Here is a 13,917-nt window from a genome sequence, read left to right as displayed (position 1 = left end):
CTGAAAGACATTATTAATAGGAACGGTATAACTACAGACAAAAATCAGAAAATACAATTGACAATTTACTACAAAAAACAAAAAAACGGCTAACCTACTTATGAAAAACTCTCCAGACACCAAACAGAACGCCCTGTAGGAAACTAACGTCGTCTATGCCTTCATATGCCTACTTGGGGACTGTAAGCCCCAAATACTCAGTATATAGGCAAGACAACAACATTTCTTTCCAGGTGATTAACTATGCACAAACAAGAGGGATCCATCTAGGAACATATAATCTCTTCTCACAACCAGACCATCACCAGAGAAATATTAACAAGCACCACAGAAATCATTGATAAATACTGCGATAGCAGGAGACTCGACATCTGCGAGGCACTACACATGAAAAAGTCAACACCAGCAATCAACAGCCAATTAATGCACAACTATATTCTACCCACTTTAAGACCCGGACCAAACATAGAAGTAGCAAGAGGAAGTATGGGCCAATAAGCCTTCTGCAGTTACTTCCTTTCTTATGTTCTCATAATCATTGTTTCGTGTTCTGTCATAGCTTTGTCACCTCACCCAAAACGTTTGTGCCATATCACCTCACCCAAAACGAGTATAAGCATGAATGTATTTTAGGTGTAAATTAACTCTTTGAAAATGTAATAAGCATCACGAAACGCGCTTAGGGATCTGAGCAGGAATAGAGAATGAATTTTGTTGAGTAAATCTATCAATTACCCTCGACAGTGAGGAAGAACGTAAGAAATATTGAAATGATTCGTGTTCATAGATTAATAATTTTATCACGAATCTTCTCAATATTTCTTACGTTCTTCTTCACTGTAGAGGGTAACTAATACAGTAACTCTCCAAAATTCTTTCTTTTTAATCCTGGTCTGACGTCTAAACGTGTTTCGTAAATCCTTATTACATTTTCAAAGACTTAAGTCCTAAGTCTTTATAACCCAAGTGAGTTATAAGGCTAAAAACAGGACGAAAGTGCATGAGAAAGAAGAGAGGAGATAGATACAAATATAAAAAGAGAGAGAATAAAAGAGAGGAGAGGTTGGTGAGAGAATAACCTGTTCAACAGTGGCTGGGGACGAGACTTGATGTCACTCGCCCACCAGCAGCCATTGGGCACACATCTCATGTCTCTCCCTCTCTCCTCTCACCGACGCCGCTATGGCAACCAAACGATTTTTATCACATTGATAAAATCATGCCTAACGACTGTTTCCCTTTGTTCCAATTGTAATGCGTTCAACTCTGGTGTATACTGTGATTTTACCTTCCTCTAGTGATAAGAATCTTGTGTGTGTTTGTGTGTGCGTGTGTGTGTATGTGTGTGTGTGTGTGTGTGTGTGTGTGTGTGTGTGTGTGTGTGTGTGTGTGTGTGTGTGTGTGTGTGTGTGTGTGTGTGTGTGTGTACTCACCTAGTTGTGTCTGCAGGATCTAGCATTGACTCTTGGATCCTGCCTTTCGAGCATCGGTTGTTTACAGCAATGACTCCTGTCCCATTTCCCTATCATACATGGTTTTAAATTTATGAATAGTATTTGCTTCCACAACCTGTTCCTGAAGTGCATTCCATTTTCCCACTACTCTCACGCTAAAAGAAAACTTCCTAACATCTCTGTGACTCATCTGAGTTTCAAGCTTCCATCCACGTCCCCTCGTTCTGTTACTATTCCGTGTGAACATTTCGTCTATGTCCACTCTGTCAATCCCTCTGAGTATCTTATACGTTCCTATCATGTCCCCCCTCTCCCTTCTTCTTTCTAGTGTCGTAAGGCACAGTTCCCTCAGGCGCTCCTCATACCCCATCCCTCGTAGCTCTGGGACGAGTCTCGTTGCAAACCTCTGAACCTTTTCCCGTTTCATTATATGCTTCTTCAGATGGGGACTCCATGATGAGGCGGCATACTCTAAGACTGGCCTTACGTAGGCAGTGTAAAGCACCCTAAATGCCTCCTTACTTAGGTTTCTTAATGATGTTCTAACTTTTGCTAGTGTAGAGTACGCTGCTGTCGTTATCCTATTTATATGTGCCTCAGGAGATAGATTAGGTGTTACGTCCACCCCCAGGTCACTTTCACACGTCGTTACAGGTAGGCTGTTCCCCTTCATTGTGTACTGTCCCTTTGGTCTCCTATCTCCTAGTCCCATTTCCATAACTTTACAATTGCTCGTGTTGAATTCTAGTAGCCATTTCTCTGACCATCTCTGCAACCGGTTCAGGTCCTCTTGGAGGATCCTGGAATCCTCATCTGTCACAACTCTTCTCATCAACTTTGCGTCATCGGCAAACATCGACATGTAGGACTCTACGCCTGTAAACATGTCGTTAATTAACATATACAAGAAACAGAATTGGTCCCAGCACCGATCCTTGTGGTATGTGTGTGTGTGTGTGTGTGTGTGTGTGTGTGTGTGTGTGTGTGTGTGTGTGTGTGTGTGTGTGTGTGTGTGTGTGTGTGTGTGTTTGCAGGGACGTCATCTCAAGACAGCCTCAGCTACAGTACTTATGATTGTAGTCATAAAATCATGACAGCTATACTACCAGCATAGTTGTCAAGACCACCAGGATGGCTGTCAAGACCACTAGCATAACTGTCAAGACTACCAGCATAGCTGTCAAGACCACTAGCATGGCTGTCAAGACCACTAGCATAACTGTCAAGACCACCAGCATGGCTATCAAAACCACCAGCATAGCTGTAAAGACCATCAGCATGACTGTCAAGACCACCAGCATGACTGTCATGACCACTAGCATGGCTGTCAAGACCACCAGCATCGCTGTCAAGACCATCAGCATGACTGTCAAGACGACCAGCATGGCTGTCAAGAACACCAGCATGACTGTCAAGACCACCACCATAACTGTCAAGACCACCAGCATGGCTGTCAAAACCACCAGCATCGCTGTCAAGACCTTCAGCATGACTGTCAAGACCACCAGCATGGTTGTCAAGAACACCAGCATGACTGTCAAGACCACCACCATAACTGTCAAGACCATCAGCATGGCTGTCAAGAACACCAGGATGACTGTCACGACCACCATCATAACAGTCAAGACCATCATAACTGTCAAGATCACCATCATAACTGTCAAGACCACCATCATAACTGTCAAGACCACCATCATAACTGTCAAGACCACCATCATAACTGTCAAGGCCTTCATAACTGTCAAGACTTCCATGATAACTGTCAAGACCATCATAACTGTCAAGACTTCCATCATAACAGTCAAGACCACCACCATAACTGTCAAGACTTCCATCATAACTGTCAAGACCATCATCACTGTCAAGACCACCACCATAACTGTCAAGACTTCCATCATAACTGTCAATATCACCATCATAACTGTCAACATTATCATAACTGTCAAGACCACCATCAAAACTGTCAAGACTACCATCATAACTGTCAAGACCTACACCATAACGGTCAAGACCTCCCCCATAACGGTCAAGACCACCATCATAACTGTCAACATTATCATAACTGTCAAGACCACCATCATAACTGTCAAGACCACCATCATAACTGTCAAGACCACCACAATAAGTGTCAACACCATCATAACTGTCAAGACCACTATCATAATTGTCAAGACCACTATCATAACTGTCATGACCACCATCATAACTGTCAAGACCACCATCATAACTGTCAAGACCACTATCATAACTGTCAAGACCACCATCATAACTGTCAAGACCACCATCATAACTGTCAAGACCACCATCATAACTGTCATGACCACCATCATAACTGTCAAGACCACCACAATAACTGTCAAGACCACCATCATAACTGTCAAGACCACCATCATAACTGTCAAGACCACCATCATAACTGTCAAGACCACCATCATAACTGTCAACACCATCATAACTGTTAAGACCACCACCATAATTGTCAAGACCATCATAACTGTCAAGACTAAAACCATCATAACTGTCAACATTATCATAACTGTCAAGACCACCATCATAACTGTCAAGACCACCATCATAACTGTCAAGACCACCACAATAAGTGTCAACACCATCATAACTGTCAAGACCACTATCATAATTGTCAAGACCACTATCATAACTGTCATGACCACCATCATAACTGTCAAGACCACTATTATAACTGTCAAGACCACCACAATAACTGTCAACACCATCATAACTGTAAAGACCACCACCATAATTGTCAAGACCATCATAACTGTCAAGACTAAAACCATCATAACTGTCAACATTATCATAACTGTCAAGACCTCCACCATAACTGTCAAGACCTCCACCATAACGGTCAAGACCACCAGCATGGTTGCCGGAACAACTGAAGGCTTACCCCGTGCATGGCGCCGACTGCTAAGACAGTAGCTTAAATATTTTACAGAGAAGGAAAGAATTGGAAATTAAATTACAATTAATAATAATATTATCCCAAGTATACTTTATTATGTTAGAAACAAAGCAGAGAAAGACACGAGCGACCTTGTTGTGGGACAGTCACTGTAAATTGAATAGTTTTGTTGAAAAAACACCTTTTGAGGTGTTTCTTTATTTGATTAGTGAAATAGTTATAAGTAAAACAAATAAATGTTACTTCCTGCTTTTAGTGTTTCTGTACCAAGTAAAGTTAAATATTGGTAAGATAACGTAACATAAACCACCAGTCTGAACAACGCCTTGAACAGTCTTGAGTGCCGGGGGTCACGTGAGACAACTTGAGTGCCGGGGGTCACGTGAGACAACTTGAGTGCCGGGGGTCACGTGAGACAACTTGAGTGCCGGGGGTCACGTGAGACATCTTGAGTGCCGGGGGTCACGTGAGACAACTTGAGTGCCGGGGGTCACGTGAGACATCTTGAGTGCCGGGGGTCACGTGAGACATCTTGAGTGCCGGGGGTCACGTGAGACATCTTGAGTGCCGGGGGTCACGTGAGACATCTTGAGTGCCGGGGGTCACGTGGGACATCTTGAGTGCCGGGGGTCACGTGGGACATCTTGAGTGCCGGGGGTCACGTGGGACATCTTGAGTGCCGGGGGTCACGTGGGACATCTTGAGTGCCGGGGGTCACGTGGGACATCTTGAGTGCCGGGGGTCACGTGGGACATCTTGAGTGGCGGGCATCACGTGGGACATCTTGAGTGCCGGGCATCACGTGGGACATCTTGAGTGTCATGGGTTGAGCTAGGCCGAGTTCTCACTCAAGTGAGAACTCTAGTCAGGACAATTCCCTGTTCTCCATCTCTAGATTTCTCTCTCTGGCTTCATATCCCTCACTCTCCTGTCTCATCCCTCATTCTCCCTCTCATTTCAGATCGCATTTTTACCTCGCTTCCTCCCGTTCCATCTATTGCTCTCCCTTCCTCCCTCACACCCCGTCCCTGTACTCGTTACCGGCCCAGGAGCTCCACAGCCCTATTCAAACGAACTATCCAGCACCTTGTTAGCGGGGTCACGGAGGGACCCAAGCACCGGGCTGGAGGGATTCACCAATGTCGCGTGAGAGATAAATGAGGATAGAAAGAAGGATGGAAGAGTGGGGGGGGGGGAGAGATAGGAGGGGGGAGGGATAGTGGCAGAGGTTGGGACGGAAGGGATAGACAACACACTGGCGCTGGTCCACATTTTCATTGTTTACGAAGCCACAATGACGTCATGTTAGTAAACAAAAGGTGAGGTGCTCTTTTATTTTGTGTGTGTGTGTGTGTGTGTGTGTGTGTGTGTGTGTGTGTGTGTGTGTGTGTGTGTGTGTGTGTGTGTGTGTGTGTGTGTGTGTGTGTGTGTGTGTGGAGGTTGGGGGGGTTAGCTGTGGAGGTATAATGACTGAACCATGTGTGAGTGTACTTCCCTAGATTGTCTTGCAAGGTTGAGTTAGGCTCCTAGCCCTTGCCTACTGAACGTTCGTAGATTAAGTCAGTGACTCATTTCTCGCGCTTTTATCATATTTACATATACAGTTTTGAATCGATTTAGATTTAACGACTTCTGCGTCTAACCTATTAGATTTATTGACAGATCGAAAAAGGAAAAATTTCTTTCTGATGTCTCTACGACTCATTTGCGTTTCCAGTTGCACATACACTACATGCACATACAGTTGCGTTTCCAGTACATACACATCCAGTTCTGTGTATGTACATGTGTATGTGTGTGTGCTCGTTTTACCTAGTTGCGCTTGCGAGGATTGAGTTTCGACTCTTTCGTTGCGCCTCCCAACCGTTAATATACTGGTGTACAGATTTCGGAGCTTCTCGATCTCTATCATATCAACATTTAAAACTGAATATGGAGTCAGCCTCCACCACATCACCTCCCAGTGCATTCCATTTACTAACTGCTCTGACTCTGAAAAAATTCTTTGTAATGTCTCTGTGGGTCATTTAGGTACTCAGTTTCCACTTTTGTGCCCTTTTGCGTGTACCACCCGTGTTAAATAATCCATCCTTGTCTACTCTGTCTATTCTCCTGTGAATTTTGTATGTGCGTTCACGCAGCCTTTTCTCGTAACTTATGCCTCTTAGTACTGGGACTAGCCTAGTAGCATACATCTGAACTTTTTCCAGCTTCGTCTTGTGTTTAACAAGTTACGGGGTTCATGCTGGGGGATGCATACTCTAGGATTGGTCTTACCTATATGGTATACAAGGTTCTGAAGGATTACTTGCACAGGTTTCTGAAGACAGTTCTATTGTTAGCACTTGCATACGCCGCTGATGTTATTATTTTGATGTGGTCTTCAGGAGACAGGTTTGACGTTATATGATCTCCTAGATATTTCTCTCTCTCCGTTTCCTGAAGGACATCATCTCCCATTCGGTACGTTGCGTTTAGCTTCCAATTTCCTCCGCCGAGTTTTATTACCTTACATTGCATGGGTTGAACTTCAGTAGCCATTTGTTGGACAATTCCTTCAAATTGTCTAGGTCATCTTGTAGCCTCATACAATCTTTCTCCTAGTCCTCATAATTTTTGCATCATCAGCAAACATTGAGAGGAATGCGTGTGTGGGTGCGTGTGTGTGTGTAGAGTTGCACGTGTTTGTACGTAACTGTGCATGTGTGTGCGTGTGTGTGTGTAGAGTTGCACGTGTTTGTACGTAACTGTGCATGTGTGTGAGTGTGTGAATTTATTATTTATATTTACTATTTGTATTTGGACATTCGAGCTATTAGCTCTCAGACTCCGCCTTATTAACCAATTTATTGTTCCTCTTTTAAATCAACATATATTTATCTCTAACACACACACTCACACATTCCCAGGAAGCAGCTCGTACCAGCTGTCTGACTCCCAGGTACCTATTTACTGCTAGGTGAACAGATTATCAGGGTAAAAGAAACTCTGCACTTTTGTTTCTGCCTTGGCCAGGGATCGAACTCGGGCCGTTAAGACTACGATCCCAGAACGCTCTCCACTCAGCTGCGAGGCCCTTTCTGTTAACTCACCTGCTGTGTGTGTGTATTCACCTAGTTGTGCTTGCGAAGGTTGAGCTCTGCTTTTTCAGCCGCCTGTCAACTATCAATCAATCAAGTGTTACTGCTATTCTCCCCCCCCCCCCCCCACACACACACAGGAAGCTGATCGTAACAGCTGTCTAACTCCTAGGTACCTATTTACTGCTAGGTAACATGGGCATCAAAGTGAAAGAAACTCTGCCCATTGTTTCTCGCCGGCGCCGGGAATCGAACCCCCGGACCACAGGATTACGTGAAATCGTGCTGTGCACTCAGCCACCGGCCCCTTAGTGTGTGTGTGTGTGTGTGTGTGTGTGTGTGTGTGTGTGTGTGTGTGTGTGTGTGTGTAATTACCTTAGTTACAGGATGAGAGCTATGCTCATGGTATCCCGTCTTCCCAGTGCTCTTTATCGTATAACGCTTTGAAACTACTGACGGTTTTGGCCTCCACCACCTTCTCACTTAGTTTGTTCAAATCATTAACCACTCTGTTTTTAAAATAACACTTTCTAATATTTTTTTCGGCACAATTGTTTCCTTAACTAGGACGAAATAATCAATGTTATTCTATCCTTTTCAATGTACTTTCTTTTTGTCAATAAACGTACTTGAACTTAGCTTGAATCTGTGTCCTCTTGTTCGTGAAGTTGCTGATTTCAGGAATTCCTCTTTGTCAGTTTGTTCGATTCCTTTTAGTATTTTGTAAGTAGTGATCATACCATCTTTTTCTTGTCTTCTAGTTTTGGCATGTTTACTGCCTCTACTCTCTCCTCGTAACTCTTGTTTTTCAGTTCCGGAAGCCATTTTGTAGCATGCCGTTGCACCGTTTCCAGTTATTTATGTAGGTTCTGAGATTTGGGCACCATACAACTGCTGCTTATTCCAATTTTGGTTTCACAAAAGTCAGAAACAGTTTCTTTAGTGTTTTGCCATCCATATAATTAAAAGCCAGTCTAAAGTTGGCAAGCGACGCATACGCTCCTCACATAATGTTCTTTATGCGTTCATCTGACGACACCTTCCTATCCAGAATCACACCTAGATTGGTTGATTAAGATTAAGCCAACCAGATGGTGGCACGAGCATGAATAGCCCGTAAATCACCCCTAGGTTTCGTTCTTTATTAGTGTTCTGTAATTCCTTTTCATGTAATTGTTAAGTTGTGTGTAGTCTATTTTCTTCGATTCCACATTCCATAACATGGCATTTATTCACATTGAATTCCATTTGCCACTTATCGCTCCAAGCACTTATATTAAATAGGTCAATATGAAGGGCATTACAATCGTCTGCGTCTCCTGTCTTCCCCAGTATCTTAGCATAATCCGCAAACATGTTCATATAATTCTGTATTCCTTCTGGTAGATCGTTTATGTAGACGATGAACATCACTGATGCAAGAACTGAACCTTGCAGTACTCCGCTAGTAACACTCCTCCAGTCAGCTACATTGTCACTGATTACTGCCCTCATTTGTCTGTCAGCTAGAAAACTGTTCATCCTTGTCGTGTGTGCGTGAGTCTGTGTGTGTTTAGAGAGAGGGGACCGCCAGACACTACCTCACACATGCTATCCCTCAGTTGGGATATCCCGGAACCAGCCCACGAATCCCAGTATTGAAATGTTATCCCCCCTTCTAGCTATCCAGGGGGGGTCCTCCGGACATACCAACCCCGGGAATGCCAACTTTCGTAAATGACACGATGACAGGTATCCAGGCATACCAACCCTCAGAGCCGGATAACTTCCATAGTAAGGAGATGAGGTGGATGCTGGCGAGGTGCAAGATGCGCTCCCCCTTTAAACCAGGTGCTTGAGGGTTAATGAGGCAGTGAGGTATTGATGAGGCGACCAGATCAACACAGTCTCGGGTCGCACGACGGTCAGACCTTCGCCTCAACAATGAACGAACACAACTTTCTTCCAACGAGAGTTGACTCATTCACAGCGCTGCCACTACCATGACCTCGTTCACCTCTTCCTTCACCGCTACCATGACCTCGTTCATCTCTTCCTTCACCACTACCATGACCTCGTTCATCTCTTCCTTCACCACTACCATGACCTCATTCATCTCTTCCTTCACCACTACCATGACCTCATTCATCTCTTCCTTCACCACTACCATGACCTCGTTCACCTCTTCCTTCACCACTACCATGACCTCATTCATCTCTTCCTTCACCACTACCATGATTCTTTCTCCTCTTCCTTCACCACTACCATGACTCTTCCTCCTCTTCCTTCACCACTACCATCCACCACTTTTTTCACCACCACCTCAACAACCATCGCCACCACGCTCACTACTACCTACATGATCACCACCACCAGCTATTCATCACCACAACCAACACCACGTCAACTACTAGAATCCGAAGAGGAAAAGTATCTGTAAGTGGATATATTCATCTCTAATGTTATTAGCACATATAAAAGGGCTCTCATCAGCAGCGTATGAAACGCTTGAAAATGTTAGAATGTCAGTGAATTCCTTAAATAGAACTCTTTCAAAGCACTCTATCACTTGATCCTATGTATGATCAATGCTGGAATATGTAGCACCAGCCAGGAATCAATAGCTAACAAAACATGTGTCCAGTATTGTAAAAGAGCTAAAGGTTTTCACTAAAGATGACAGACAGACGTAAATGGTATAAGCTAGTAGGATATGATACGGGAAATTAACCTAGCTGTATATATATAAAAGGGGGTTACACAAATGATTTTTCAAGTATCAAAAGAAAAGAGAACACGTGAAAATGCATATCATTGGCATAAGTTTGGATTCAAGAAAGACTTGGGTTCATACAATTTTCATTTATAGGACAAATTACCAGCAAACAAAATAGACTTTAAGACCGCTGGGGTGTTTCAAGCGCAAGTTACACACACATATGCTAGAGTTCGGGTGGATAAAAAGAGTAAAGCGTTTATATGTATTATTCGGTTTGCTGCAAGCTTCTTTAACCTAATTTTCGTAAGCCTAAAGGAGAGAAGAGGTAATATATGATCACAACATACACGATACTATGATGAATAGTCAAGGACACCCTCTTTAAACTGAAAGAAAGTAGGAAAAAAGAGACATATAAGCGGAGGATACAAAAACAAATGTGTCGTAGATATGTAAGCATATATATAACCTTCTATGAGTTAACACGAGTTGAATACACTGAAAGATGAAGTTGCAGAAGCCACCTCAATCCACACCTTTAACGTCAAATTTGAAGGCCCGAATTAATAATATATTACCCATCAGATAACACGAAGTCAGTACAAGGGTCATATTGAACAGGTCAACATTTCTTTCTAATTTGTGTTAGGTAAGAACTCTTAGGTAAGACCCCAGCACCGCTATAAGCACCTAACTTACTGGGGTTTCGTTTAAGCTGTTTACAGAGGGTAATAAGCTTTTGTTAAGCTGAAGAGCTCGGGGTACTGCTTTTCTCACTAAAAGCTGCGCATACAGCTGTGAAATATTACTAATACACCCACGCACTCACGAACACAAACAGTGTCATGCATTAAATATACTTGGAGGATATTTTCACATTCATTTAGAAAATTACAAGCACACAAACATGAATAAAAAACAAATTCATCTTACATTCAAAAACATTCTTAAATTATGAAGTACGTGAAGCAGGGAGAGCACAAAAATTATTGTAAAGTTTGTTGATGATAAACAGTAATTAGAGAAAAGACTGTGGCATAAAAAAGTGAGGCAAGTTAAGTAACTGTTAATGACAAATAAATTAAAATTACTTTGAAATCAAAATTCGTCTGAATATACTAGAACAAAATTAACATTATTCAGGAAGCTAAAAAAAATTATGTGCATGATAAAGATGAAATTTTGACTACTTTAGTGGAGACCTGATAGGAAGTCACCAAAGAAATTCTCATATTCATTCTAATATTCATTCTAATATCCATTCGATTACATCATGATATCAGGTAAATTAAGGCATCACAACATGGTTTTACTAAAGGCATTGTACTAACACATTGTTAATGTGTTTACTGAAATTTAGTTTTTCCTGTAAATTTCTAGCATTTGATAGCTTGAAGGATTGCGGCATTCTCTACCTTGACGTTAACAAGGTCTTTAGTACTGTCCCACGCCAGGTTAGGTTAGTACTATCCCACGCCTGGTAAGGTTAGTACTGTGCCCACGCCAGGTAAGGTGAGTACTCTCCCCACGCTAGATAAGGTTAGTACTCTCCCAACGCCAGATAAGGTTAGTACTGTCCCTCGCCACGTAAGGTTAGTACTGTCCCAACGCCAGGTATAGTTAGGTCATTCTCAGGAGAAGGCACTGAGCCAGTACAACTATATGGCACTGGGAAATAATAGGGGATATTGAATTGCGTTCATTGCATGGAATGAGGATATGAAATTGGGTGCATCGCATTCAATGGGGGATATGGAACTGCTTGCATTGGATGGAATGAGGATATGGACTTGGGTGCATCGCATGCAATTGGGGATATGGAATTGCATGCATTGCATGGAATGAGGACATAGAATTTGGTGCATCGCATGAAATGGGGATATTGAATTGGATGCATCGCATACAACGGGAATATTGAATTGGGTGATTCGTATGGAATGAGGATATGGAATTGGGTGCATCGCATGCAAAAATGATATAGAATTGGTTGTGTCGTATGGAATGAGGAAATGAAATTCGGTTCCTCGCATGTAATGAGGATATGGAATTGGGTGCTTCTCAATAAACTCATTAAAGAAATAGAAGCCATGGTATTAAGATGGTTATTCTAAGTTGAATCAGTGGTTGGTTATTTAAAAGAAAGCAGCAAGAGCTGGCATAAATGAAGTAAAGTTTGAGGGGGGGGACACAGCTACGAGTGGTGGAACCCAGGGCTCTGTCCTGGGGACCCCCTGATATTTACCTTGTATGTAAACCATTTACACATAGGGTTGAGAAGCAGCATTTACATATTTGCAGACCATAAGATATTGTGCGGGAAAATAGACTTCAGAGGAACACACAGCATCGCTACCAGACGATCTAAATTGACTTTCCAAATGGAGAACACATTGGCATGCAGTTTAATACTAAACAATGAAAGGTTTTGAGTGTAGGTAATATTACGAGTTCCAATAAATCAGCGGAACAATGTTGAAATTACGAATTCTAAACGCGAGAGAGATGTAGTGGCCAGGATTAGTAGGGTTCTTAATTAATATAAAAAAAAGGTGAATGAATGTACCGAATAAGGATATAGGGATATGTTTAAAGAAGCATTACCAACAAGGTATCTAATATTATTCTTAAGATTAATTTTACTTTTGTTAAACTCAACTTACATTGTTGACTAAACCACACACTAGAAATTGAATAGACGACGACGTTTCGGTCCGTCCTGTACCATTACAATCGACTTGAACGCCTGGAAAAAGATGTTGTTGTCTTGCCTATATACTGGGTTTTTTGAGGCTTACAGTCCCCAAGAGGGCATTTGAAGGCATAGACGACGTTGGTCTCTTTTAAAGCGTTCTGCTTTGTGTCCGGAGAGTTTCTCATGAGTAGGCTGGCCGTTTTTCTGGTTTTATAGTAAATCGTCAGTTGTATCTTCTGATTTTTGTCTGTAGGGATAACGTTTCTACTGACAATATCTTTCAGGACCCTTTCCTCCGTTTTATGGGCTGTGGAAAAGAAGTTCCTGTAAAATAGTCTAATATGGGGGTATAGGTGTTGTGTTAGTTGTCTCTTCAACTAACACAACACCTATACCACCACAATACCTATATATACTTCAACTAGTTGAAGAGACCACTAACAAAACACCTATACCCCCTATTAGACTATTTTACAGGAACTTCTTTTCCACAGCCCATAAAACGAAGGAAAGGGTCCTGAAAGATATTGTCAGTAGAAACGTTATCCCTACAGACAAAAATCAGAAGATACAACTGACGATTTACTATAAAACCAGAAAAACGGCCAGCCTACTCTTGAGAAACTCTCCAGACACAAAGCAGAACGCTTTAAAAGAGACCAACGTCGTCTATGCCTTCAAATGCCCTCTTGGGGACTGTAAGCCTCAAAAAAACCAGTATGTAGGCAAAACAACAACATCTCTTTCCAGGCGTTTAACGATGCATAAGCAACAGGGCTCCATTAAGGAACATAATCTCTTCCCACAAACAAACCATCACCAGAGAAATCTTAGCAAACAACACAGAAATCATCGATAGATACAGCGATAGCAGGCGGCTTGACGTCTGCGAGGCATTACACATCAAGAAGTCAACACCAGCAATCAACAGCCAATTAATGCACAACTATATTCTACCCACTTCAAGACTCCGCTCCAATATAGCAGCATCAAAAAATATGGACCAATAGGCTTTCTACAATTACTTCCATTCAATACCCATTGTTTCGTGTGCTGTCTTGTGTTTGAAT

The 13,917-nt window shown here is 42.4% G+C and overlaps 1 protein-coding gene across 1 annotated transcript; it reads left to right on the top strand.

The window, feature by feature from the left end:
* The first annotated feature begins 2,585 nt into the window (after nucleotides 1-2,585).
* Nucleotides 2,586-4,394, top strand: LOC138372581 (uncharacterized). The gene has a single exon (XM_069338063.1). It carries the CDS (start codon nucleotides 2,586-2,588, stop codon nucleotides 4,392-4,394), a length of 1,809 nt encoding a protein of 602 aa, XP_069194164.1.
* The last annotated feature ends 9,523 nt before the right edge of the window (nucleotides 4,395-13,917 follow it).

Source organism: Procambarus clarkii, chromosome 39 (genome assembly GCF_040958095.1).
Source record: "Procambarus clarkii isolate CNS0578487 chromosome 39, FALCON_Pclarkii_2.0, whole genome shotgun sequence".
In the NCBI taxonomy this organism is placed as follows: domain Eukaryota; kingdom Metazoa; phylum Arthropoda; class Malacostraca; order Decapoda; family Cambaridae; genus Procambarus; species Procambarus clarkii.
Note: the sequence above shows the minus strand (reverse complement) of the source record. Positions and strands in the feature narration are given on the sequence as shown.